We start from the raw sequence: 24,846 nt of genomic DNA on the forward strand, positions 1-24,846 counted from the left end.
GATTTGTAATTGATTTTCAGGTAAGGGGAAAAAAACTGAAAAACACAATTTTCATATTGGTTTTTCACATTTGAAAAAGCCAAATTTGGTTAATTAATTTTTAGAATTTGGTGATTTTTATTTTTTCATGATCTGAGAAACTTTCCTTTCATTTTTTTATTGTTTCTTTTTCTCGCCTTGTGTAAATGTCCCCTCAAAAAATGTAATCACAGATCACACAAAGAAAATAAAAAAATAATAATAAACTGAAACATTTCTAAACATTTTGAGAAAAACTGATTGAGAGCAAAACAAGATACATTTTATCAAAGCAAAAGTGTGTTTTATTTGTTAAAACTTGTGCATCATACTTTTTTCAAATAATAATCAAATACATATAAAAGCCAAAAAATAAAATGTTTGTGTTTCTGTGTAAAAAACATAAAATCCAGCCAATTATTGGTATGCTGTCTGACAGTCTTGAGGGAAGAGAAAAAAATCATATGTTACACTGTTTCCTTTTATTCTGTTTACAAATATATTCAGAATTCCGAAAAAAGCAATGACACTGGATGGAAATTTAAAAAAAAAAGCCAAATTCTGATAAGCAAAAGTGTTGATTATTTAGTTTTGCACAATTGATAAAAAAGCTCGCAAAATTACAGCAGCAAAGAAATACTTTTTTGTGTGTTTCAGATCCAAACATGGAGATTCCTGCTTTTCAGTGGACAGCGAGGCTAAAGTACATTTGTGGTATGTCAACACTTTATCTTTTCTTCTGCACTAATGAAAGTGTTGATTTCCAAACATTTGTTGGATGACCTGAGTGTCTTTTTTTTTCCTTTTTTTGGGTGGGTGTGAGGGTACAGCGGTGCCCTACGTGCTCCTCTCTTTAAATTATGTATGGTGATTACATGTTGATGGAGTCCTCTGAATTGTAAATCCCCACAATTATACAGCCCATTGTCTATTCATTATTTCAGAACCAATGGGGAATTATGTAAAACTATCTCCAAAGAGGATGGCGGCGTGTAATGTGACTTGCCATACTGTTCATGCAATGCAAATACTTTACCGAGAGTTGGACGTACGATGGTATCTAAATGGAGGCTGACCTGTGTGCGCGCGCGTGTGTGTGTGTGTGTGTGTGTGTGTGTGTGTGTGTGTGTGTGTGTGTGTGTGTGTGTGTGTGTGTGTGTGTGTGTGTGTGTGTGTGTGTGTGTCGTGTGGGATTAGGACACATTTGGAAGATGAGCTATGATAACTGCTAACGCACTCAGGCCACGAGTGTATCGTCCCGGAGTCAAACCTAAAGGCCTTGCTTGTCCCACTGTGTTTATTTACATGATATATACCGTCATACAAAATACGAGTTGTGCTGTGTTTTTGAGTTGTATCAACTCAATTATTAGCATTTTCTTTAAAAAGTTACGTTCCTGTCCGACACCCCGTCATGTTCGCCTCCACTATTGAATAATGTTCTTCATAATTACAGTAGTACCTCAACTTTTCGAGCTTATTTGTGACGGAGCTTTTAACTCAAAACACTTGTATCTCAAATCAGTGTCTCCCATTGAAATTAACTGAAATTAATTGAATTAAAACAGCACAATTTTAACATGTAGAATGTGTTTTAAAACGAAAAACAAACTTTTAGATAATAGATACTGTATAAAAACAATACAATCAAATGCACTATTTATGTAGTAATGTAATAATAATGTACATAATATACCTTTTTTTCGGCTGCTTCTCCGTCAAACACACCATCAGCAGCGTTTCCATATTTTCATGGATGAATGTAGTTATTATTTGAACATCCTTGGCTTCATTCTTCTTCAGTATGGTGCAGGCTAGCAGTTGCTTTGCCAAGTCTGCTGTTTTTGATGATTTATTTTTTTAATTCAATGAATATCAGAATCATTTTTACTGGCCAAGTATGTTGAACATGCAAGGAATTTGACTTGGTAGGCTGTGCTCTCTCGTTCAATGGAAAAAAATATATATTAACAATTATCTAGCAAAAATATAAACAAGTACTTAAATAACTAGAAGGCTCATAAATAATAGTGCAGTGGTGAATAGGGCAAAGCAATAAGATGATGACGTGAGCATGAGTTAGTACCGTATTTTCCGCACTATAAGGCGCACCTAAAAACCACAATTTTTCTCAAAAGCTGACAGTGCGCCTTATAACCCGGTGCGCTTTATTACGATTAATTTTCATAAAGTTTCGATCTCGCAACTTCGGTAAACAGCCGCCATCTTTTTTCCCGGTAGAACAGGAAGCGCTTCTTCTTCTACGCAAGCAACCGCCAAGGAAAGCACCCGCCCCCATAGAACAGGAAGCGCTTCTTCTTCTACCCGCCCCCGGAAGAAGAAGAAAAAACGCGCGGATATCACCGTACGTTTCATTTCCTGTTTACATCTGTAAAGACCACAACATGGCTCCTACTAAGCGATCCGGTTCATAAAAAGACGCAATCTCTCCATCCGCACACGGATTACTACCGTATTTCACAGCAACTGAACCGCACTGTGGAACGGGAGCACGTACGGTGAATATTCGCACCACAGGGAATGAGAAGTCGTCCTTCACTGTGGTTCTAGCTTGCCATGCTAATGGCCAGAAACTTCCTCCCATGGTGATATTCAAAAGGAAGACCTTGCCAAAAGAGACCTTTCCAGCCGGCGTCATCATAAAAGCTAACTCGAAGGGATGGATGGATGAAGAAAAGATGAGCGAGTGGTTAAGGGAAGTTTACGCGAAGAGGCCGGGTGGCTTTTTTCACACAGCTCCGAAGGCGAACACACCTTCACTAAGACGGGCAGACAGCCTCGGACGACATACGCCAACATTTGCCAGTGGATCGTAAATGCCTGGGCAGATATTTCGGTCACAACTGTGGTCCGAGCTTTCCGGAAGGCAGGATTCACAGAACAACAGCGACACTGACTCCCGATGACTTCTACGAGACGGAACCGGCCATTTTGGATACCACGCTTGCGCAACTTTTCAATTCGGACACCGAAGACGAAGAATTCGAAGGATTTACGAATGAAGAATAACTTCAGAAGGTGAGCGCTATGTTTATTTTGTGTGTTGTGACATTAACGTTCGAGCAACATTATGTTACTATTGCTCTACACCATTTTGAATTTTACTATGTTTGTGATTGCACATTTGCGTACATTTTGGGACAGAGTTGTTAGAACGCTGGTTTTCAATATATTATTAAAGTTTGACTGAACTATCTGACTGTTTTTTTGACATTCACTTTAGCGCAGCGTTTTTTTGACATTCACTTTAGCGCAGCGTAGGCGCGGCTTATAGTCCGGGGCGGCTTATTGGTGGACAAAATTATGAAATATGTAATTCATAGAAGGTGCGGCTAATAATCCGGTGCGCCTTATAGTGCGGAAAATACGGTACATTTACAGTGACAGATTAGTTCCAGAGTTATTTCACAGCGTTCATCAGATTGATAACCTGAGGGAAGAACCTGTTCTTACGGCGGTTTCTTTTGGCGTACTGTGATTTGTAAAGTCTGCGGGAGGGGAGACATTTGTGACCAGGATGTGGGGGGTCTGCAGCAATGCTCCCTGTAAATGCCCATTTCCTGACCCAAATTAGAACTTTTCTGCAGTCCAAATTGTCCATTGCAGTCTGTGTCTGTCCAGCTTGGTTGCGGATACGAAGCAGACAGTGATGGAAGTGCACAGGACAGACTGAATGATGGATGTGTGCTAAAACATGGTCAGCAGTTCCTGGGGAAGATTGAACTTCACGCTCACTTTCTTCCTTCCCATGGTTGGAAAACAAAGTTGCGTCGATCTCTAGCTTTAAGCTAATGCTAGCGAGTAAGACCAGATGCTTCGTCAGATCACAGTGACATTTGCTACACCTACAAATGGTGGCTATGCTTGTAACTTTTTTCAACTTAACGCAAAACAATCTAATGAGAGAGTTCTTATCTCAAAACACTCTTAAGTTGAGGTAACATTGGCATAAGTATCTAAACTTTACCAAATCGCTATCATTTGCTGACAACCAGTCGTGCGTTTCTCACCTAGGCCTTCAGTTATGTCCTACTTAGTCCAACTTCACCTCCCAAAATACCGTCATTTATGTCACCACATGGACACGGCTGGAGATACCGTATTTTCCGCACTATAAGGCGCACCTTCAATGAATGGCATATTACAAAACTTTGTTCATATATAAGGCGCACCGGATTATAAGGCGCACCTTCAATGAATGGCATATTTCAAAACTTTGTTCATATATAAGGCGCACCGGATTATAAGGCGCACCTATGCATCCGTTAGATGGAGCTGCGCTAAAGGGAATGTCAACAACACAGTCAGATAGGTCAGTCAAACTTTATTAATAGATTACAAACCAGCGTTCTGGCAACTCTGTTCAATCCCAAAATGAATAAACAGTTGATTTACTTGTGATACGGTAAATCAAACGTTAGTGCAATCACAATATAGTAACACTCGAAATAGTGCAGAGCAATAACAATATGAATAACTCAACGTTGCTCAAATGTTACTGTCACACAACACAACACACAAAATAAACATGTAAAGCTCACTTTATGAAGTTATTCCACATCCACGAATCGCTCAAATTCTTCTTCTTCAGTGTCCGAATTAAACAGTTGGGCGAATACGACATCCAACATGCCCGGCTTCGTCTCGTCGAAGTCGTCATTAATCGAGTCAGTGTCGCTGCTGTTGTCTAGCAGTTCAGCTAATATGAGTTTAAACATCACAAAATGCCACAAATTCAGTCAGCCATTTTGTATATTCCGCTCCGAATACCTTCGGCCATTTTCGAAGGGTGACATCACATTCGTAACACATGTTATCAGATCAGTCATACTGGAAATACGCAAAAATTGGAAAGAGATGTGCTGTTTATCACAATCCTTATTGCTTTTCTTTCTTTAAAGCATTCAAAATCGTAAATAAATAGCTAACAATTGAGTCAACAGATCGAAGGTCCTCTGTTGTGCTCATTATACTCTCTCTAAAAACATCCAGAAACCGCCAACAATACTCCTTTTTACATGTTGTGACCTGAAAATGTACCAAATATGAGTGATATTGTTATTATAAGCGCCAATGTACTTGGATAGCAGTGAGCTAATGCTAGCTTCCACTGCTATTTTTGACACACTAAGCCTACTACTTCTGCTTCGTCTCAAACTTCCTAAAACAAATTCTGGATTATAATTCATGGAACTCTCACCTGGTAGTAGACAAATGTGTCCTTGGACCGAGAGGTTGGTCGACTTTCACATCCCCAATGTGGGGAAAAATACCCCAAAAGACGCTTCCGGCAAGAACTTTAAGTTGAAAAACTTATTCGGGTGTTACCATTTAGTGGTCAATTGTACGAAATATGTACTGTACTGTACAATCTACTAATAAAAGTTTCAATCAAAATTTCAATCAATCAAACTTGTTTTTAAACCCTTCGTGAGGATTGGGATTGAATCTTCATCTAAACGTAATTATGTGAACGTCCCGTCGGTCGGCATCCCAGCAAGAGTGGAAATATTACAGTAAGTGTTTGTTTTATAATGGTTTGTTATTTTTAGCACCTAGCAATGCTGTGGATGCTAGTGTCACAATAATGCTGCATCCAGGTAGCACTTGGCTTCTAAAACTTATACTTAGCCTCTTTGTGTTTGGGCTCAAAAATATAAGGTCCTGAATCATATTGTTTCCAAAAGTAATAGTTGTTGGCTCTCACAAAGTCTGCTTGATTAGCATTGTTGTTGATGGGGAAAGGCTCTGTGGCATCCTCATTATCTCTCAAAATAGCTCAGGAATCTTTGTGAGATTGATCATATCTATTTACTCGCAAACTTTGGAAGTCTTTTTTGGTGTTATAAATCAGCCATACATGATAATTGCTTCAATATAGAGGCAACTTGTTTTTCCACTTTACTGGTATTTTAAATGGATGCCTAAGTGACAGCATGAGGACTAATAACAGTGTTACTAGAATTGTGCAAAAGTTCAAAATCCCAGTGTTCACACATTTTAAAAGAATGCACGATAAAGGGTGTAATTGTGTTGGAATGTTATTATTATTCCTGTACAACACAGCGGCTACACAACCAATGTTGTGAAAGCAGTAATTAGTAACCCAGCAGGCACAAGGCATTGATACAATGTTGATTATACATACAGTCGTGGTCAAAAGTTTACATACACTTGTAAAGAACATAATGTCATGGCTGTCTTGAGTTTCCAATAATTTCTACAACTCTTATTTTTTTTGTGATAGAGTGATTCATGAAGTTTGGTTCTTTTATGAATTTATTATGGGTCTACTGAAAATGTGAGCAAATCTGCTGGGTCAAAAGTATACATACAGCAATGTTAATATTTGGTTACATGTCCCTTGGCAAGTTTCACTGCAATAAGGCGCTTTTGGTAGCCATCCACAAGCTTCTGGTTGAATTTCTGACCACTCCTCTTGACAATATTGGTGCGGTTCAGCTAAATGTGTTGGTCTTCTGACATGGACTTGTTTCTTCAGCATTGTCCACACGGACTTTGGGAAGGCCATTCTAAAACCTTAATTCTAGCCTGATTTAGCCATTCCTTGACCACTTTTGACATGTGTTTTTTAGGTCATTGTCCTGTTGGAACATCCAACTGCGTCCAAGACCCAACCTCCGGGCTGATGATTTTAGGTTGTCCCGAAGAATTTGGAGGTAATCCTCCTTTTTCATTGTCCCATTTACTCTCTGTAGAGCACCAGTTCCATTGGCAGCAAAAGAGGCCTATTGCATAATACTACCACCACCATGCTTGACAATGGGAATGGTGTTCCTGGGATTAAAGGCCTCACCTTTTCTCCACCAAACATATTGCTGGGCATTGTGGCCAAACAGCTAAATTTTTTGTTTCACAAAATAGTTGTATTTGTAGATTGAGACAACTTTGATGTCAAACGTTGGATCGACGTTGTTGGTTAGGAAATGACCAAATTTCAAAAGGTCAAATCATCGTCACAACCTGACATTGAATACATGTCTTCAAAAAGTATGTTGTTTCAACGTTGTATTTGTGTTGTAGAATATTGGTTGGGAAATGACCAAAATCCAATGGTCAAATCAACGTCAAATCAACATTGTCAAAAAGCATGTTGTTTCAACGTTAGGTTTGAGTTTCTCAATGTCAGGACCTAATTCAACCAGTTCTCAACGTTGTTTTAATGTCTTGTGCCTGCTGGGAATTAAAAGCGCTGATGAGTTGATTGTAAACAACAGTACGACAAGTGTAGCTGAGTAGCACAACCAGCATTTTAAAGCGCATGCAGAGATGCATAAAGCTACCGGATGCATAAAGCTGCCGGATGCAGTTACTGGAGTTGATCAAAACCACACCAGGAGGTGTGGTTTTGATCAATCTTACAGTTACTGTACTTCGCCTAAAGTCTCACCACCTTGATATCAAAGTTTTAGGCTTACATTGGAGTGTAAATGATGACTTCTTTATGCTTACCATCGCTTTTCTTGCCTTTCATCATCGTCTCATCCTCTATTCTCCTCCTCGCCTCCTTCCAAGCCTTTCACTGACGCCTCGGCCGCCGCCTTGCACAGGTATTTGTTTAGGAATCTCTCGGTGGAAATTACACTCCATCTGCGGTGCTCCATATCAACACACAATTATCACGGGCAATCATGCAGAACAGCGTTCAATTCAGCTGGAATTCCCACTCTGATGTCGTTATGCTAGCTCCACACCTGCATTAAAAGCTGCTGGATAGTGGATGGAAACACTTTTTTTTTTTTTTTTTTCATCTTATTAGGAGTTCCTTCAAGACATGAAGTCAACCAGATAAGAAATATCATTACTGGGAGACTGCAGGTAGAGTCAGGACTAATCATGTGATCCTATCTTACATTATATTAGCATCTGGCAACCCTGGTAGCCCTGTCTTGATGCTTTTCTCTACTATATATTACAAGTCTAGACTGTACACCCTCTCATGATTTGTAAGTGTGGATTTCCATTTGTGCCGGCATATAAAAGTACAGTAACAATTGTGCACACTTGCTTGAGACATATAAAAATAAAAGCCATTCAAATTCTACACCAAACGCTCAGGAGTGAAATGACCATCTGTCTCCAAGTTATGTGACTTTAATTTTTCTGAATTGTTTTAGTTTTTAAAAATTGTCTGTAGGACACCGATCATTAGGGCTTTTTTTTAATGTACTTTTATTAACAAAAAAGTAAATTAGTTTTATAGATCAAATAAAATATAAAAAATGTGTAAAATAAAGGAAAACATGTTGACTTTTTTAGTTTTGTTTTATATTCCAAAGAACGTAAGTAATTTTCTGTATCATTTTTTAATTGCAAAAAATACTAATTAAATGTTTTGTTTTTAGATTTAAAAAAGGAAAACTCAATAAAATGCAAAAAAAACATATAATCGATTTTTTTCCTGGAGAACATAGAAAAGTCAATGGTGTTTTTTTCTAAATGCCATCCATCCATTTTCTACCGCTTATTCCCTTCGGGGTCGCGGGGGGCGCTGGAGCCTATCTCAGCTACAATCGAGCGGAAGGCGGGGTACACCCTGGACAAGTCGCCACCTCATCGCAGGGCCAACACAGATAGACAGACAACAATCACACTCACATTCACACACTAGGGCCAATTTAGTGTTGCCAATCAACATATCCCCAGGTGCATGTCTTTTTTCTAAATGTTTCTTTTTTTATGCAGTTGACAACATATTTCTATATGAAAAATACAAAAAAATGTTAGTATTATGTGTCATTTTTCTTAACTTTGTATTGTCTTATTGTTTTTAATAATAGAAAAACAACAACAAAAAATTTATTTATAAACAGAAACATTTCACACATTTAAAATATGCTTACTATTCTTTGTTTTTGGTTTTATTTTTTCTGAAAAAAGTACCCACTTTTTTAGGTTAAATAAAATATAAACATTGTATAACATAAGGAAATTCAAAAATGTAAAAAAAAAACTCTCTAAAGAACGTAGGTCGTTTGCTGTTAAATATGTTGTTTTTAGAAGATAAAAAGAAAATTGATAAAATAGGGAAAAAAATGTTTCAAGATAACATAGTAAAGTCCACGCTGTTTTTATACTTTTTTCAAAAAAAAGTTTTTTCTTTTTTATGCAGTTGACAATATATTTTTACCTTTATGAAAAATTTTAAAAAGTAATATTTTTGTCATTATTTTCTTAACTTTTAGTTGTTTTTTTATTAAATAAATGAAAAACAGCAACAAAATACAAAAAATTTAATAAACAGAAAAAATTCACAAATTTATAACCGTACAAATTTAAGAAATACTACTATTTGTTTTTTTCTGAAAATAGACACATTTTACCTTTTTACTGGCTATATGCCTGCTAAAAACCTACAACATTCATTTAAGTGAGTCTTCTTTATTTTTCCCACGCAGACAAAAAAGAACTTTGAAAAATAAAGCACAAATAATTTGGAAGGTGTGAATCCTCTTTCGTGCAGGCGACGTTCCTGCGCTGAGTTCTATCTAAAAAAGTATATTATTAAGCTGGAAAAGAGGAACACAGTTGATTGAGACGCATGAGATACAACGGCAGAGGATAGTCCATTGACGTCCTGCATCAAATGCTCCATTCATGAGTGAAATTACCATCAGTCTGTCAGCCGGGAGGTGTGAATTCTTTCATCTTCTTCTCAGGCTGCCTCCCAACTTGTGATGAGATGCATAACACCACATGTACTCCACATGGAGACCGCATAAACAAAATAGGACTGCTGCCTCTTTAGAAGAAGAAGGTATGAGCCTCAGATGGGCCAAAACTGCCCTCTTGTGGTGCTTTACTGAAACTATTATAAAGTAAAACGGTATTGTTTTTACAACAACCCTTGCAAAACTACAATAATGAACATACTGATTTACATCCAAGTTATTCCTAATTTCAGAACCTTATTATTCCCATTGGAAATCATATAAAGTGAATTAATCTGTTCCAGGGTAAAGACTGATAAAACCTTTATCAACTCTACAGGTAATGTTTTGTGTCACATTATGACATTCTTAACATGTCATTCAAGAAAAAAGTTATATAATTCTAACATAAATAGAACTAAAAGTAAAACTAAACACTCTTTGAATAGACCAGTGATTCTCAAACTAGTGGTACACAGGCTTCATCTAGTGCAGGGGTGTCAAACGTACGGCCCGCGAACAGGTTTTATTTGGCCCGCGGGATGAGTTTGGTAAGTACAAAAATGAGCCGAAAAGTTTTAATGAAAGAAACTGCTGTTCTAAATGTGTCCACTAGATGTTGCAATAGAAATTATTTGTATCTTTGTAGATGATGCTACATATGTAAAAATAAAAAATAATAAAAATCATTACGTTAGTGCACCAGTCGAGGAAAATGAGCAAACTACATAAATAACATACTGTTATTTGATTTTGATATTATTTTTTTATCTTGATGGATTTAAAATTAACACCAATGAATTGACTGATGAACATTATCATATCATTTATTCAGAAAGTATAAATAACGACAAATTAAGATAGAATACTATTAACCGCAACATGTAAGTGTAACAAAACAACAACATTATGATTTGTACATTTTCAGAATGTGCTTGTTCTATTTTTAAACAAAGATAACAATCTGAAGTTGTTGTTTATTTTTAAGTTATCGCACCGTCATTTTACCAGTCCGGCCCACTTGGGAGTAGATTTTTCTCCATGAGGCCCCCAATCTAAAATGAGTTTGACACCCCTGATCTAGTGATATGCAAAATAATCACTTAAGTGATTAGTGTTTTATTTTCCTATATTCAAACACAGTGTTACTGTTCAAACTGTGTTTAATGTTACCGTGGCCAAAAATCTTAAACATATTTGTAAATAAAACCTCTTCCTTGTTTTTAATGAATACTTGGGTCTTCTACACTACTGTATTTTAATGTTGGTCATTATGGTGGTACTTGGGTAGCAAAGTATTTTCTGAAGTTGTACTTGGTAAAAAAAAAAGTTTGAGAACCACTGGAACCACCCTGTTTTATTTTTATTTATTTATTTTTTTTTTTTTCATGTATATATTCATTTCACACCATATTCATTGCACTTCTACATTTTTTATATTTTTATATATTTGCACATTGTTTTTCTAGCATGCACACATCGCACTGTATGGAATGGCCTCAATCTCGTTACCTTGCGTAATGACAATAAAGCTGATTCTGATTCTGATTCTGATTCTGAATACACTAAAGAAATGTTTGCAGAGAGACACTGACACCTTGTGGCCTCTTAAAGGCATTACTAGATGGATGACTGTTGAAGCTCTTTTTTTTACTTGACTTTTGAGGCAGCTTTGTCTTTTTTGTCCAAACGGTACCACTTCTGAAAATGTTTGACTTTGTAGTTCTGTTAAAGCAGTAAAAGAAAAAAGTTACACTCAAGCTATTATTGAGATGATTCAATACAGTAATTTGTTGTACAGAGTGATGGTTACTAATATGGAACTGTGCAAAAGTCTAAAGTCACCGCTAGATTTTTTTACAACAACAAGCAAAAAGAGAAGAAACTAATACATTTTGGTGAGGATCTGAATTAAGGTGCATTTTTAATGCTTGTTTGTCATCCTCCATGAACCAGGAAGTAGCCTCAGCCTTAGTGAATTTAATCAATTCAGGGGTGTTTAAACTTTTTTAAATGAATACGGGGACCACTTTGATACATGTTATGTACATTAAAGATACTAAAACAAAAAACAATGTATATAGGTCAATCAATTCAATATGGTAAACCATGGGGTGTCAAACTCATTTTAGCTCAGGGGCCGCGTGGAGGAAAATCTGTGCACACGCGGGCCGGACTATTAAAATCATGGCATTAAAACAAAAAAATAAAGATAACTTCAGATTGTTTTCTTTGTCTTACTTTGGCCAAAAATAGAACAAACACATTCTGAAAATATTACAATAAAAATATAGAAAAAAATACCACCAGCGGTAAAGTTTAGATCCATGAAGGAAAGAAGAAAGTGAATGAATGTTTATAACTGAATACATTTACATATGCATAAAAAAAAAAAAATGTGTATAATTTTTTTAAATTAATTAAGTAACGTTTATGGCAACCTTTTTCCAAAACACAATATAGAATGTGGGATATAACAGGATAATGCATACATTTATCATTTGTTTTCAAAACGCTTACAAAAAAGTGGGACCCAAAAAATTGGGACCCCATTTTTATGACTTGATGGGGTCCCTGGGACCCCATTTTGAAAATTCCTAGCGCCAACACTGATGGAGTATTGGTGCGTGCAAAACAGCAGCAGGCGGCTGTGGCCAGCGGGCTGGTTCTAATACTAATCAAATATCATCCCGGGGGCCGCGGATCTGGCCCGCAGGCCTTGACTTTGACACTTAGGTGCTAAACTGTCTGAACATATTAGCTTTGTGGTTTAGGTAACAACACAAATTAGTGTAATAACCAATCTCTAACCCTTAAGATATTACTTATAATTATTGTTCTTTACTAATATTATGATTGATAGCTAGTTAAACTATACCTTCTAAAAAAACAGTAAATTATTTTGACTTAGTGTAAAATAATCCCAAACACATATGTAAAAACATATCAATGACAGGACGCACGGAAATGGTCATAGATCATATTGAGTAAGACGCACAGATTGTCGTTGCCAGGTCCCATTTTGGGGGGATTTGGGCCTCATCCATTGTTTCTTTGTCTTATCTTGTGCAATGTCCCCATCAAGAACGTGTTTACTGTATTTTCTGGACCATAGAGTGCACCGGTATATAAGCCGTACCCAATCATTTTTTTTTTTTAAACAATATTTTTCCATATATTAGCCGCATCGGACTATTAGCCGCAGATATACACATTACTAAATGAGTTATTTACACAGAAAGATTTTGTAAATGTTTATTTACATACCTTAGTTGTTTCCAAACAATGCCTTTAACACGGCAGTTCACACAAAACAGAAGTCATAATCATGGACCCACTAGCTCCGGAAGCTAGCTCTCCAATCAGCTAAACAGACTCAATAAATCCACGGTGACGTCTTGGTGAGTGTACAGAGGAATTTGTGAAACTGAAACAATACAAAAAGAATGCCATTGTAAGTTAATAATACTAACTCAGACACTTGTAAACGTGTTAGCATACTAGCTAATACTAACAACGCTTGCTCAATTACATTACGATAGCACATTCAAATATGCATGAAAACACTCCAACAGACATCACACATGGGACGGTTTAGTAAGTATAAACCGTTTTTAGTTGTATTGTAAAACTTACTAATGTTGCTTTGAATTATGAATGAAGAATTCATACGAGTAAAAACGCTATGGACGGCTAGAAGACGGAACAGCACTGGCTTTATAAAAAAGGGCATTGCAGCAGCTGCAGTGAGCAAATTCGTTTAAAACATGGCGCCATAGCACAAACAATAACACACCTTTCCAGTTTATTTGCTTGTTTGGTTTTTAAAACTATTTTCCATTATGGCTGTCAGCAAAGAAAAATCCTTAAATTAGCCGCAACGTTTTATAAGCCGCAGGGTTCAAAGCGAAGGAAAAAAGTAGCAGCCTGTAGTCCGGAATTCACTGTGTTTTTGTCTGTAGAATGTGTCGCGGGCCAATAAGAAATGATCCCCCTGCGGTAAAGGCTTCAATTATGACCTCTATTCAATTTACCAGGAGGTGCGTGGTCAACAAAAGGGCTTTCTAATTAGGGTTACAAAAACATTGGCTGTAGGCAATCTCGTTTTTTTAACTCTACAAGGCTGGCAGCACGTTTATCTACCTCAGCATGCCCTTTAAAAATGTTGAAAGTGTACCCGTAGTTTACATTGAACTCATCAGCGGTATTAATGCTGACTCAGCTGTTTGTTCCATATTGGTTCTGTTGAGAGCTACATTCTTCATGCACTCCAAATCATGATTAAGATGGTGTCCTCCAAGACTTTTGCGCGAAACCGTAGTCGTTTCCCAGCTTGATACCGTCTCCGTGTGTGTCTGCCTCATTTTTTTCAGTTAGCGGTAGTGGATCTTGATGGTCCGGCCAATGAGGAGGAAGAGCAGTCCGGCCAGCAGAGAGAAGAAGATGCCAACGGGAGCAAACATGAAGGAGAGGCCGTAGTTGAGGGTCAAGTGGAAGTTGGGACACACAAAGGTGCGCTGGTAGTCCACGTAGACGTCCACCACGTCCAGCAGCTCTATCCACAGCACGTACATCACCACCACGCACAGCAGGAAGAAACCTGGAGGGGAATGTGAATGATGGTCATTGCATCATATGGACAAGAAGATCCTGTGACCCCGTCTTACCCGATGCCAGGAAGAAGCCTCCACCCGTTTTGTACAAGCAGTGGTTGGTGAAGGGAGCGGCGCAGATGACGAGGAAGCCGCCAAGGATCACAGCTGCCACGCCGACGAGCATGAAGATGCTCCAAAAACCCCTGTAGACTGAGAAGCATCCACCATTGATCCATGGAATCGTCGTTACCATCACCAGGTACACGGAGACACTCACTTATGGCAGATTCATACGCTGTGGCGTTGTGGGTGTGGTGGGACACCGGGAACGGGAAGAGGTAGGAGTGCATGCACACTTTGGAGTGCGGCTGATTGGCTGCAGACAAATATTATTCATCAATCATCACATAACAGATGTGGATTTTTCCATGTTTTTCTTTGGCGCTCAGCTGTAGCCTCGCAGCATTTTAAATTCCACAGCTCCTCACAAGGTCCTCCTGTTCAGTGCTGGAGGGGCCATTGTTCAAGCCCACATCAAAAGAGGCACAATAGAATCACACATGAGTCACACATTCTAGCACCATAATGTGTTTTAGTTGAAAATAAAAGCTATTCGTATGACACAGAAGTGCTGCAGAGGCCAAAAAATAGTCACGCTTTTTAAAAACGTTGTTCAAACGGTGCTCAGATTGCTTTAGAGCAGGGATCTCAAACTCAATTTACCCGGGGGCCGCTGGAGGTAGAGTCTGGGTGAGTTTCACTTCGGAATCTGGTTTTAACCATTTGACTAAAATTGTTAACCACTCCTACCAGCAACTAAAGTGACCATGAGCTATGGTAGGCCTTAAATCAGGGGTGTCAAAGTCATTTTAGATGGGGGGCCACGTGGAGAAAAATCTACTCCCAAGTGGGCCGGACTGGTAAAATCACGGCACGATAACTTAAAAATAAAGACAACATCAGATTGCTTTCTTTGTTTAAAAGTAGAACAAGCACATTCTGAAAATGTACAAATCATAATGTTGTTGGGTTTTTTTTTACACTTACATGTTGCAGTTAATAGTATTCTATCTTTATTTGTCATTATTTATACTTTCTGAATAAATGATGTGGTAATTTTAATCAGTCAACTCATTGGTGTTAATTTTCAATCAATCAAGATAACAAAAATAATATCAAAATCAAATTACAGGATGCTATTTATGTAGTTTGTTCATTTTCCTCGACTGGTGCACTAACATTCTGTGGTTTATTTATTTTTTACATATGTAGCATAATCTACAAAGATACAAAGAATTGCTATTGCGACATCTAGTGGACACATTTAGAACAGCTGTTTCTTTCATTGAAATATTTCGCAAACTCATCCCGCTTGCCGGATAAAACCTGCCGTCAATTGACACCCCTGCCTTAAAGCATTGTAAATGTGAATGTGTATGTAAACATGTTATATTTTGATGGTTGCGTTCCCTAAGACATGGTCAGAGACACGTCTGCTTGCTTACATGAAGTTGCTCTTTCTGTTCTTCAAAGTGTGTTGGTTGTGTTGTCATTTTTGTGTTTGTACCGTTATTGTAGTTCACGTTCTTACTAGTAGGAGTCAAGATTACACAAATACATTTAACCGTTCGCCAGGGTGCACAGGCCGCAATTACACTAAACCAAACTATGAAGTTAAGTTAAGGAGAGGGCCACAAAATATGGGCCCGCGAGCCACAAGTTTCAGAAACCTGCTTTAGAAAATGTTGAATTACTTTATTTATATTACAACGTGTAAATAACTTTACTGTAATTTTTGTCTAAATTATATTTTGAATAATTCTACAAATTAAAATGTAATTCTTCATTTATGTCATAGTAATACAATAATTCAATTTGTGTTTTTTGTGTGTGTGTGTGTGTGTGTGTATATATATATATATATATATATATATATATATATATCTATCGGGGGGATTTTTTTTTTTTTTTCAGAATTAGTCACCACAATCTAGGAGAAATTGTGGTAAATTTCCCTGGAAAATGGAACTTATAGGAAATATTCAAAGTTGGAAATATTCCATTTGAATCAAATTAAATGATTGCATTATCAAATATGTGCTAAGAATAATTTACTACAGTAGAGAATTTGATTTAATTGTTTTATTTGATGAAAAAATATTTTTAGTATGTTTGACCCATATGTGATTTTCGCTTTAATGAGAGTTGTTTTACCCCTTTTAAACAAAACATTTTTGACATCATATTAAACATATTCCTTAGTGCCTTTCACCTTCTTCCATTAAGGGCGGTAGAACTTTGGAAATGGACATTTCTGGAAAACATTCATGAAATATTTAGCGATGGAATTTTGGAAAGTTGGTAATTTTCCACATTAATTAGTTCATTATGATTAATATGAATTAATACACGATATACAAACAGAATTAAATAAGATACATTTTCATTGTCCATCGAGGAGGACAATTGTCTTTAGCTCACCACTGAAGATTTTGAAAAAATGCTTAGTTACCACGTTTTAGGAGAAATTGTGGTAAATTTTCCTGGAAAAGGGAACTTATAGGAAATATTCAATTTGAATCAAATTAAATGATTGCATTATCAAATATGTGCTTAAAATAATTTACTACAGTGGAGAATTTGATTTAATTGTTTTATTTGATGAAAACATATTTGTAGTATATTTGGCCCATATGTGATTTTAACTTTAATGAGAGTTTTTTTACTCCTTTTAAACAAAACATTTTTGACATCATATTAAACATATTCCTTATTGCCTTTCACCTTCTTCCATTAAAGGTCAGTAAAACTTTGGAAATGGACATTTCTGGAAAACATTCATGAAATATTTAGCGATGGAATTTTGGAAAGTTGGTCATTTTCCACATTAGTTTGTTCATTATGATTAATATGAATTAATATACGATATACAAACAGAATGAAATACAATAAATCTTCATTGTCCATCGAGGAGGAAAATTGTCTTTAGCTCAACATAATGAAAAAAAATGCTAATTTATATTAATCCATTTTTTTATTTAATCAAAAATGTTGTTGAATATTTGATCCCTACGCCATTTGAACTTGAATTGTGAACAATATTCATGTTCATGACAACCCAATAGCTCTGCTTCTTCCTACTCCTTTTCAGACAAGTTAGCCATAATCTTGTCTGACTTACTGAACCAAAGCTTCCATAGCAGGTCCTCATCCTCCACGTTGCCACCGAAGAAACATTTCCAGAAGAAGCCCTCGTGGTACAGAGTGACCCCACTAGTGACATTCTGCACCACTATGTCTCCACGCTGCAAGAGAAAGATGAATTATAAACTGCTGTGTGTTCTGGTTAATCTTCATTGTAATCACGGTTTCTGGGTCACGGCGGTCAGGTGTGCAGTCAGCGGCCAAGAGATTCCCCTCACTGGGAGTCAAAGGTTGGGCAGAGCACGGCTCCTGCTGCTGACCTTGTGATCACTGGTGGTCTCTATTTTTACCTTCCGAGCCACACATGCTTCTGATGTATCGATGGGTTAGTGTAAAAGAGACATCAAACAACGCATTTCTCTTTTACATCACTTTTTCTTTTCAGGGTGAGCAGCAGCCCGTCCCGGATGATGAAAGGCGGACTACACCCTGCACTGGTCACCTGTCAATCAACCACAGGCCGAATGTGAACGGGCCATAGATTCCACTCAGGTATGTGAGCCACTATACTGGACACTACCAACACACTTTTTAGGAAATGACTCAATACTTTTGTAATGTTTATAATATGTACACTTAGCAGTATAAAACATTGTATTAATAACATTGTTTTTTTATTTAAAATAACGAGTTATGATGAAATTATTTGAAGTGTCTTAGATATAAAGCATTGTTGTGTAAAAAGTGATAAGTAAAACCGAGTTTTTGTTTTTATTTATGTTTGCATTTAAGTAATTAGAATTTCTTACATTTTTTGTGATTTTTTTTTTTAATAATGTTTTTATTTTCTGCCCTGAAATAAAAAAACATGCTTAGTTGTGATTGAAACCTACAGAGCAGATATGATTTAACAACATATTTTATCATCATTCAAATGACCTCAAATGTAATGTACACTTCTAGTTGATAATATTTTGTATTTATTATTTTTCAATAAAATTATGTAAACTTATTTTATTTTTATACATTTATTTATTCAATTAAAATACATAAAACAACTCTATTTAATAGAAAAAATGGCCTCAGAAAAATTTTGCAATATGTTTATTACTGTGGTTGTGCTGTAGTTTACAGGTACATTAAACGCAACTGAAATATTACAAACATCTTAAATGTGCAAACTACAACCACAGTATTCACCATATTGATACAATCTAATAATAATAATAATCATCATCATCATCATAATAATAGTTGTTCCTAATGTTTTATATGTTGGGTGTTTCAGAGAGTAACTAATAGCTGTGTACATTATATATCCACCTTTTTTTGATATGGTAGAAAGCAAGAACTCAGACTCCCTCTATGTAAAGCTAGCCGTGATATTTAACCCTGGCATCACAATACCACATGGGACCGCTGGTATTTTGTTTTGGAGTCTTGCTGAAAGCTGGCTCTCTGCTTATAGCTGCACACCACCAGCAAGTCCCATGGTGCACTTCATCTCCTGGAATAGGAGAAACAACTATGCTTCTTCACCTACCTCTAAAGTGGTGTCAGTGGTAGGATGAGTGCAGCTCTCCGAGGCCAACAGCCAGTAATCTGTTCCAAACGAGAGGAGGACAAAGACGACAGCCAGGGCCCCGAAGAGGCCCGCAAAGAACAATGCCACGCTGAGCTTCATTGCTGGTGTGGAGGAAAGAGCAGCGAGTCTAGAAGTGGACACCCTATAGGACAATATGGAGACACAGGAGCTTGTTAATCCAAGCTGCTCCACGTACGACTGAGGCTGAGGTTGTTGCACATGACTCCTCTGGTACCCCCCTCCACCCAAACAGCCTGCGGGCTATTTTTGAGGTCTGACTGACTGCAACTGACTAGTGTGGGCAGGGATGGGATCCAGGCTGAAATAACTAGCGGCAACTGGACACCCAGTATGGCACGAGAATGTCAGGGTGTGAGATGGACAGTACTCAATACTGAGCAACATATTTATTACACGTGCATATAACCCACATTATAACTTTTGTCGTATATATCAATTTTACATTTACTTTGTAAAAAAAGCATGTGACGCCGTGAACCGGCTGACCTGCTGGCTTACTAGCGTCTAAGGGGCATATTTGGCAGTGAACCTATATGTAGGCACAGGGTTAATTTACACACTGATGTGACCCTGTGACGGTTCATAGAACCACCCCACCCATGTACTCACTGATGTAGTCCTTGAAAAATAATAACTCAATATTTCTACACATTTTTTACAGTTGTGTGGTTGTTGAGTTCTTAAAATAATGCACTACCATTTAAAGTTGTGAAACAAATGAATGTAATATTTTTATTTGGTTACTTTCAGATATATGTCAAAATGAACGTGTTAACTACTGTGATTGATCACAAACAATTATTGCATTAATCATATACACACTTAAATGAATCATGCAATTTATTTTGACCGTACTGTAGGGAATTCATATGGCCTCATTCCTGGGTGGATGTGGAGGTTATTCATTTTGCAATACAGTCTACTGAAAATAATTGAAAGTGCCCCTCCACATAGCAATTGACGCTGTGGTCAAAGTTGGAATAGCCACAAAACACATTTTAAGATATTCAACACTCTACTGCCATCTGGTGGCTAAAGTGGATGCCCCCACCCCCAATAAAGATTTTCACGTTTCATGTGTCAGGTAAACTGCAACAAATGGGGCCATATTTTGACTGTACAAGCTATTTTACATTAACCGCTATACTGTCAGTAATCAGATCAAAACTTCACCAAAATGATACTCCAAAATGCAGCCTAAAATAAATTTGTATAAAATTCCAAATAAATGACATGTAATCAAATAAGTTAGAAACACTTTTTAAAACGTTTCTGGTTGACATTCTGATAAGAAAGAAATTGCATTTGTGTACAAATATTGGGGTCTTAACTTTGATTATGCAAGTGATTAATCATGATTGATCCTAATAAATTATTATGTATACATATACATACTGTATATTAGTGATGGGTCCGGCAACACCGATGCATCGGCGCATGCGTCGAGCTCATAGAGCAAAACCCTGGGTCGGTGTGCGTACCGCTTTTAGAAAGTCACGTGACCGACCATGAGCTGTTTCGGTCACGTGACCGATACGCGAACTGTGTCGCACTGACGCCTCCTCTGTGCCCTGTGAGCGGGTCTTTTCTACAGCCGGAGAAATAATAACTAAGAAGAGAAATCGTCTAAAATTTAATACATTGGAAAAACTGTTTTTTGTTTTTAATAAAAATGTGTAAAAATAAAAAAAAATAAAAAAAATTCCCAGTCCACAAGTATCCTCATTCACAACACGTTCTCTTAGATTTCCATGTTATGATACATGTTCACATTATTTATTGACTGTATCTAAAAAATATAAAAATATATTTTTATTTAAATGAAGATATGAAATAATCCTAAATGAAATACAATGACTTGGTTTATATTATTGTATATACTAGGTCATAAAATCAGTGTCAGTTGAGTGGGTCCATAGGTTGCCTGTAGGGATTTTTAATGTCCAGCAGATGTCAGTATTTAGTGACACAGTATCAATACAGTCTTGCAATGTGTCGAAACGCTTCATGACGCCTCATCAACCCATCACTAAATCCACTGTTTCACTGAAGTTCATGTTTTGTATGACTTAGTTTGAGCCAGTAGGTGGTGCTGCATTCTAAGAAACTTTAAACAGGGGAAAGTTGACAGACATAGAAAAACAGTGACGTATTAATGTAGAAAAATATTTAAGTTGTCAATACCAATCCATAAAAGTGCCTAAGAGTAAAATAAACAAATATAATTTTGTGTTGCTGTATACACTGTGAATACTTTTGTAATACATTGTCTCTAGTTTTGACTTTAATATTTTTAGATTATTGTTAACGTTAAAAAAAGAATATTTCATAACAAAAAGGTTGATTCTTTTCGTTTAACAGACTTTTAATTTAATTTATTAATAACAATTAACAAGTCAACCAGTAGAAGGCCACAGGGAAGACCCAGGACACGTTGGGAAGACTCTCCCGGCTGGCCTGGGAACGCCTCGGGATCCCTTGGGAAGAGCTGGACGAAGTGGCTGGGGAGAGGAAAGTCTGGGTTTCCCTGCTTAGGCTGCTGCCCCCGCGACGACCTCGGATAAGCGGAAGAAGATGGATGGATGGAAGTCAAAAACAGTCTTTTTTATTGCTAGCCAATTTAAGTTGTTTTGGATAAGACCAATTGGTTGTATTTGTTTTTTATGTCGTTTTTTTGTTTTGTACTTGCTTAAAGTTTTTTATTTGAATGAGGACGTTCATTGCTCGGCCTTCGCGACCTGAGTGTCTGTAACGTTGAAATGTGTAAACATAAAAAACACTTCCGGCTTTCCGGTGACGTCACTGAGCGATTCCAACCGTCCTTGTAACTCCAGGGGTGAATGGGACCTTTCCACTCTGCGGTTTCACACGCGAAGGAACACACCACGACCCCACGGCCGTCTCGATGACTAAATATTGTCAGCGCTACTTCGGTTCCTGTTTAACTTACTTTAAAAGTCGATAAGAAAAAACGGTATACTTTATACGGGCAACCCTATCACCTTTTTTGGAGCGACCCTCGCGGGTTTTTAGAGGTGTTTGGGTCATCGGTTTCAAAGTCACTTCCGCGTTGCCGGCAGGGCAGGCGTGCGGTGACAGCGGGAGGATGAAGAAGCACAAAAGTAGCACTTTGTACCATAGAACCAGGGAAAGGACGAGGATTATTCAGTGTATCTATGTGGTTGGCTTCATGGTGAGTAAAGCACAACGAGCGCTTTCTGGACACACACTTAATGACCACAGTCTGAAACATGACTTATCATGTGCACTGTTCACCTACACTTGCGGAAACAATAGTTTATTTTAACCATCAAAAACAATATTAAAAGTTCCTAAAATGACGTTTTTGCTTATTTCCATGTGTGCCTACATCTGATAATCCACCGGTCAGGTGATGTTGGATTACAGGTTGTCATGGCAACACACACTGAATTCATCAATGTCACTAAAATGTGTAGCAAGATGGCTCTCAGACATGTTCAGTGGTTCTTTGGCTGAACTTTAAAATGTCGGCCTGCACAGATTAGCTAGTGTGATCAAAAGTGAATATGCCGGCCGACAAAAATAGAAGTACTTAATGGGTTACCGTGAGGATTCTATCAAGAGTTATCACCAGTTGCTGGGATCTCAGTAATGTGGCCAAGCCTCAGTAATGTGGCCAAACAGAATGAGTAAACTCGTTTTCATTGAGTGCCACATCACAGTTATGGTTGCCCTCAGAGGGCCAATTTTAACAATGATTAATATATGAATATACATGTGTGTGTGTATATATATATATATATATATATATATATATATATATATATATAATACATTAACAATATATTTGTGTACATAAGCTGCAAAAAAATACTTACATTTTACTTTAAAAACTAGTAACTCAGTCACTAGAATTTTACAGTAAAAGCAGTGGGTTTTTTACAGCATATAAAAAATTTTAATAAATGGAATACCATACCAATACCACTTTTTTTAGTGGTAAAATTCAAGCAACAGAGCTGCCAGTTGTTTTTTTTACCGTAAATTCTTGTTGTTTTAATTTTTTTTTTAATGTTTTAGTGCAGTGGTTCTTAACCTGGGTTCGATCGAACCCTAGGGGTTCAGTGGAGCCTCCGCCGCGGAGGTCAAGACACACCCGACTCATCTTGTAAATAAAAACTTCTCCCTATCGGCGTACTATGGATACCCCCAAACAATGTTCCATCTAATTTTCCATCTGATTTGCAGGTGTGTCATTTGTTGTGAGTTCGTGCACTGTGTTGGTTTTGTTATTTGAACAAGGTGATGTTCATGCACGGTTCATTTTGTGCACCAGTAAAAAAAACCATATAACTTTGTTGTGAATTTGAAAAAAAAAATTTTTTATAGCACTAAAGAAGTAGTAACATGTTGAATTGAGAAATGGTATGACGGAATTCCTGGAATTTTGGGAAAACCGGGATTTTTTCCAGTTCAAAAACAACTTAGTTTTTTGTCTTGATTAAGAGGAATGATTTGACGGTGGAACGGTTGAAATGCGTTGAAAAATGTGGAAGGAGTAGTCGCCAGAAAAAAGGGTGGAAATAGAGCTTTGGAAAACCAGGAATTCTGGAAAATCTTGGAAAATTTTTTTTAAACTGGAAAAAGGGTTGTTAAAATTTCCAGGATAGTGGAATGTGTTGAAGGTGGAATGATATGAATCGGTTGAAAAATGTGGAAATGGTGGCCTAGTGGTTAGAGTGTCCGTCCTGAGATCGGTAGGTTGGGAGTTCAAATCCCGGCCGAGTCATACCAAAGACTATAAAAATGGGACCCATTACCTCCCTGCTTGGCACTCAGCATCAAGGGTTGGAATTGGGGGTTAAATCACCAAAATGATTCCCGGGCGCAGCCACCGCTGCTGCCCACTGCTCCCCTCACCTCCCAGGGGGTGATCAAGGGTGATGGGTCAAATGCAGAGAATAATTTCGCCACACCTAGTGTGTGTGTGACAATCATTGGTACTTTAACTTTAACTTTAAGTTTGAAAAATGGCCAATTAAAAACCTGGAATTCTGGGAATTTTTGGAATTTGTCACGGGAAAGCCCGCAATTCCCGAATAGGCTGAACACTTTGAAGTTGTAACGGTTTGAATCGGGTGAAATATGTGGACGGTAGAGCGCACCAAAATCTGGAGGAGAAGAAGTAGTTTAACAAATAGATGAATTTTGGTGTAGAAAACCATATGTGTGAATGCTTTGGAGCATTCACCCAATTACTGTGTATTGTGCTAAAATAAAATCAACTACATTAATAATAAATTTGTTGCTTAACTAAACTGCAAAAGTGCTAATTAAAATGCAGCTTTTTTCACGCTTAAGAAATGCTTAAGAGTACCGCTGCGGCCTATACAGCTGAGAAACTGATATTTTTTTAGCGGCCCAACAATGGCCCTATGGTTAAGAAACACTGCTTTACAGGAGCAAAATGATTAAAAAGATTGCATTGTAAGGCTGGTTCGACATGGCTGAAAACTGTGTCATAATATAAGTGTTTTGTATTGGTCGATATCGATAACTATTGGTATTTTTATGACCTATCAAATATTAAAAAAGTCCAGTAGAAAAATATATTAAAATCACAAATCACATTGTTGCATCGATAATTGCATGATGATGATGATGATGATGACGGTTTGTTCTTTCAGGACTTGTTTGGCGTGAGCATGATCATCCCGCTGCTGAGTCATCACGTCAAAGCTCTGGGCGCTAGTCCTACTGTTGCTGGTATTGTAGGTAAGACATTCATGTTCACATAAAGCAAGCGATG

At 37.4% G+C, this 24,846-nt stretch overlaps 2 protein-coding genes across 4 annotated transcripts in view; one reads left to right on the plus strand and one right to left on the minus strand.

Annotated features, from left to right (window-relative positions):
• Positions 1-24,846, plus strand: part of mfsd9 (major facilitator superfamily domain containing 9) — a 123,282-nt gene that overhangs the window by 84,266 nt on the left and 14,170 nt on the right. The window contains exons 1-3 of one of the 3 annotated variants that reach the window (XM_061971041.2): positions 14,305-14,564; positions 17,895-18,001; positions 24,725-24,812. In XM_061971041.2, coding sequence (XP_061827025.1) covers positions 24,743-24,812 — 70 coding nt within the window. In that variant the 5' untranslated portion in view covers positions 14,305-14,564; positions 17,895-18,001; positions 24,725-24,742. Of the gene's footprint in view, positions 1-14,304; positions 14,565-17,894; positions 18,002-21,902; positions 22,249-24,724; positions 24,813-24,846 lie in introns of those variants that run through there. The other 2 variants (XM_061971042.2, XM_061971040.2) reach the window with 2 other exon arrangements.
• tmem182a (transmembrane protein 182a) lies at positions 12,954-19,268 on the minus strand. Its single transcript, XM_061971272.2, has 5 exons — positions 18,993-19,268; positions 17,487-17,610; positions 14,583-14,681; positions 14,378-14,515; positions 12,954-14,310 (listed from the first exon to the last, which is right to left on the minus strand). Exons 1-5 carry the CDS (start codon positions 19,131-19,133, stop codon positions 14,084-14,086), a joined length of 729 nt encoding a protein of 242 aa, XP_061827256.1. The 5' UTR covers positions 19,134-19,268; the 3' UTR covers positions 12,954-14,083.

The sequence above is a fragment of the Nerophis lumbriciformis genome, linkage group LG13 (genome assembly GCF_033978685.3).
Source record: "Nerophis lumbriciformis linkage group LG13, RoL_Nlum_v2.1, whole genome shotgun sequence".
In the NCBI taxonomy this organism is placed as follows: Eukaryota; Metazoa; Chordata; class Actinopteri; order Syngnathiformes; family Syngnathidae; genus Nerophis; species Nerophis lumbriciformis.